Raw genomic sequence first — 3,004 nt, 5'->3', positions numbered from 1 at the left:
AGAGCTAGTTCCAGGACAGGCTCCAAAACCACAGAGAAACCCTGTCTCGAAAAATCAAAATAAATAAATAAATAAAAGCCCAGAGTCAGATATTAGGGGGTAAAAGTTAAAAGATCAGAGAAGCAGTGCAGCCAGCCACTAGATCTTATATCTACAAAATCCTCAGACCAACTGGGTATCCTGTGTCTACAAGTCCTCAGACTGAATACAGTGAGCTCCTGTTTCCTTCTCCTCTCTCTGACCAGCCATATCCCTTTCTGTCTCTACTTCCCTAATGCTGGGATTAAAGGTGTGTGACTCCCAAGTACTAGAATTGATTAAAGGTGAAAGCCACCACTGCCTGGCTCTGTTACTCTTTAGACTGGATCAATTATGAGTAGCTCAGGGTGGCCTTGAACTCAGAGAAATCCAACTGCCTTTGTCTCCCTAGTGCTGGGATCAAAGGTGTGTGCCACCACTGCTTGACTTCTATGGCTGACTAGTGGCTAGCTCAGCACTCTGATCTTCAGGCAAGCTTTATTTGGTAGATCACAAAGAAAATATCACTTTTCCTCCTTTTTGTCTAAAATAAAAAAGAAAGTTATAACTAATATAAAAACTACATACAATAAGTACAATAACTATATATAATATATAAGGTAATAATTACATTAATAATGTCTAGTCCATTAGCATTTGACAAATTCAGAGAAAATACTCTGTTATCTATCCTATTTTGGTGATTCCAAGAGGTCGTACCTAATTCATTTTGTATTCTAACTTGTATTACCGCATTTCTAAATGTCCTAGACAGGATCATAGGAGGGGAGATGGGGATGGGGAGAAGGATAAACAAAATACATATGCAAATGCCATCATGAAACCTATGTCTTTACATGATAATTAAAAACAACAAACAAAAACTAGCCTTTAGTCCCAGCATTTGGGAGGCAGAGGCAGGTGGATCTCTGAGTTCTTAGCAAGCCTGTTCTACAGAGTGAGTTCTAGGACAGGACAGCCAGGGCTACACAGAGAAACTCTGTCTTGAAAAACGAAAACCAAACCAAAACAATCCCCCCATACCCATAAAAAGACTAACGAAAAGGTCCTATAATGCTGCCTTTGAATGGGGTGTCCTTTAGAGCCCCTCACATGGCCTGACTGACAGGTTGAGGTCATGGTGACTGAGTGAGGTGCCAACCAAAGAGGAGGAAGGGAAAATGGGGAAGATAGATAGTTTACTTGGATTTTATTACTGAAAATTTTGTCACTTGTAATTCAATGGATAGGATAAACTGGTTTTACCAGGTTCCAGCTCTCCCTTGCTCCTTTAGTCTCCCCTTGTCTCTTCTCCTCTTCTGTTTCCTCCTGTTCTGTCCTGTCCTTTCTCATTCCCTTTCTGCTGGAAATCAAGTTTTGGTACTTGCTAGGCAAGTGTTCTGCCACTGAGCTACACCGTCCTCATGACTTTTTTTTTTTGGTTTCTTTTTTAAAAAATATTTATTTTTTGAGAATTTAATACACGTATATAATTTATTTTGGTCATATTCAATCCCTGTTCCATTTCCCCTTGGTTTCTTGGTATTGTGCTGTCACTTAAGCTCAAAGGTCCTGTTTTCACTTTGGGCCCTTTATTTTTTGTTTGTCCCCTTGAAGTTTTTTTTTTAAATATTTATTTATTATGTATACAATATTCTGTCTGTATGTCTACAGGCCAGAAGAGGGCATCAGATCTCATTTCTGATGGTTGTGAGCCATCATGTGGTTGCTGGGAATTGAACTCAGGACCTTTGGAAGAGCAGACAATGCTCTTAACCACTGAGCCATCTCTCCAGCCCCTGTCCCCTTGAAGTTTGAGGCTGAGATGGTGTGCCTGGGAGTTGTCCTGAGTGGCTGTGACAAAGAAGTAGATGTGCCTGTGTTATGGGAAGTCCCTGTTGTCATGAGAAGGTTCATGTTTCTCAGTTAGGCAGCTGCCACTTATGGTCCCCACTCTGGGATCCTAGGAACTCACCCTGAAATGTGCTGGTGCGTCACAGATGATCCTGTTGAATTAGGTTTTTCTGTAACTGCGGGAAACAGACTGGCCAGGTGCACTGTCAGGATTTTAAGCATTCAGAAATACTCCAGTAACATTTTAGATTTATTTTTATCCAAGGCAATATTAGTTTATATATTCTTCCTATCAAATTTCTGAAAAGCTAAAGCTGGTCATTTGAAGAATGCCGTCATGCCCCATTAATGATCAGATTTTGGTGTTAGTGTTTAACAGTTAATAACTCTGGCATGACTATGCTAAATAAGGCATGGCTAACAAGGTATGATATGTATAGCTTTATTTAGGATAATTTAAAAATTTTATCAATAAATGTTTTAAATTTACAGATAAAAATGGAAAAATCTGCTAAGCAGAAAGGAAAAGCTCTGTTGCCACCAGGTACAAAACCTTCTTGAAGTCTGTTGGACAAGCCACCTTCCGGACGCATCTCTATTTATTTATTATCTCTCGATCTGTGTATGTTCTTATTGTATAAATATGTCTTTTTGAATTTTGTTTATCTTTATTGAAACAAGTGAAATGAAATTATTTTCGTCGGAATTCCTGACGTAGCACTTTCTATGCTTTTTAAATGTGGTCTACTATGTAGCCCAGGCTGGTGCTGAAGTCACAGTACTCCCGCCACAGCACACGTATGTTTTCTCTCTCTCAGCGAGTTATATATGTTATTTTCATATTATTAGAACCCTGAAACTAGGTAAATATTTTTAGCTTATTATATTTAACTTTTGTAGGCTACCTATAAAATTAAGGATATTATTAAAGGTTTTAAACAAATAAATATGGGTCAGTTTTTCATTCAAAATGGAAAGTTACAACCATTAGGTTTTACTTTTTAAGCTTTGGAATGTTAACTTATTTTAATTAAAAATTATATTTTAATTACAAGTCTCTTTATAATAAAAATCACTTGATTTTTTACATTGTCTTACAAACTTGTCCATTGGGTATAGGTGTATTGTACAC

The 3,004-nt window shown here is 37.8% G+C and overlaps 1 protein-coding gene across 1 annotated transcript in view; it reads left to right on the top strand.

Moving 5' to 3' along the window:
- The window catches only part of Fam221a (family with sequence similarity 221 member A), a 25,390-nt gene extending 22,867 nt beyond the window's left edge, over window positions 1-2,523 (top strand). The window contains exon 7 of the mRNA XM_026786024.1: window positions 2,365-2,523. Coding sequence (XP_026641825.1) covers window positions 2,365-2,433 — 69 coding nt within the window. The 3' untranslated portion in view covers window positions 2,434-2,523. The remainder of the gene's footprint in view (window positions 1-2,364) is intronic.
- Window positions 2,524-3,004: the final 481 nt, after the last annotated feature.

The sequence above is a fragment of the Microtus ochrogaster genome, linkage group LG3 (assembly GCF_000317375.1).
Source record: "Microtus ochrogaster isolate Prairie Vole_2 linkage group LG3, MicOch1.0, whole genome shotgun sequence".
NCBI classification, from domain to species: domain Eukaryota; kingdom Metazoa; phylum Chordata; class Mammalia; order Rodentia; family Cricetidae; genus Microtus; species Microtus ochrogaster.
This window is presented reverse-complemented; position numbering and strand designations above follow the sequence as displayed.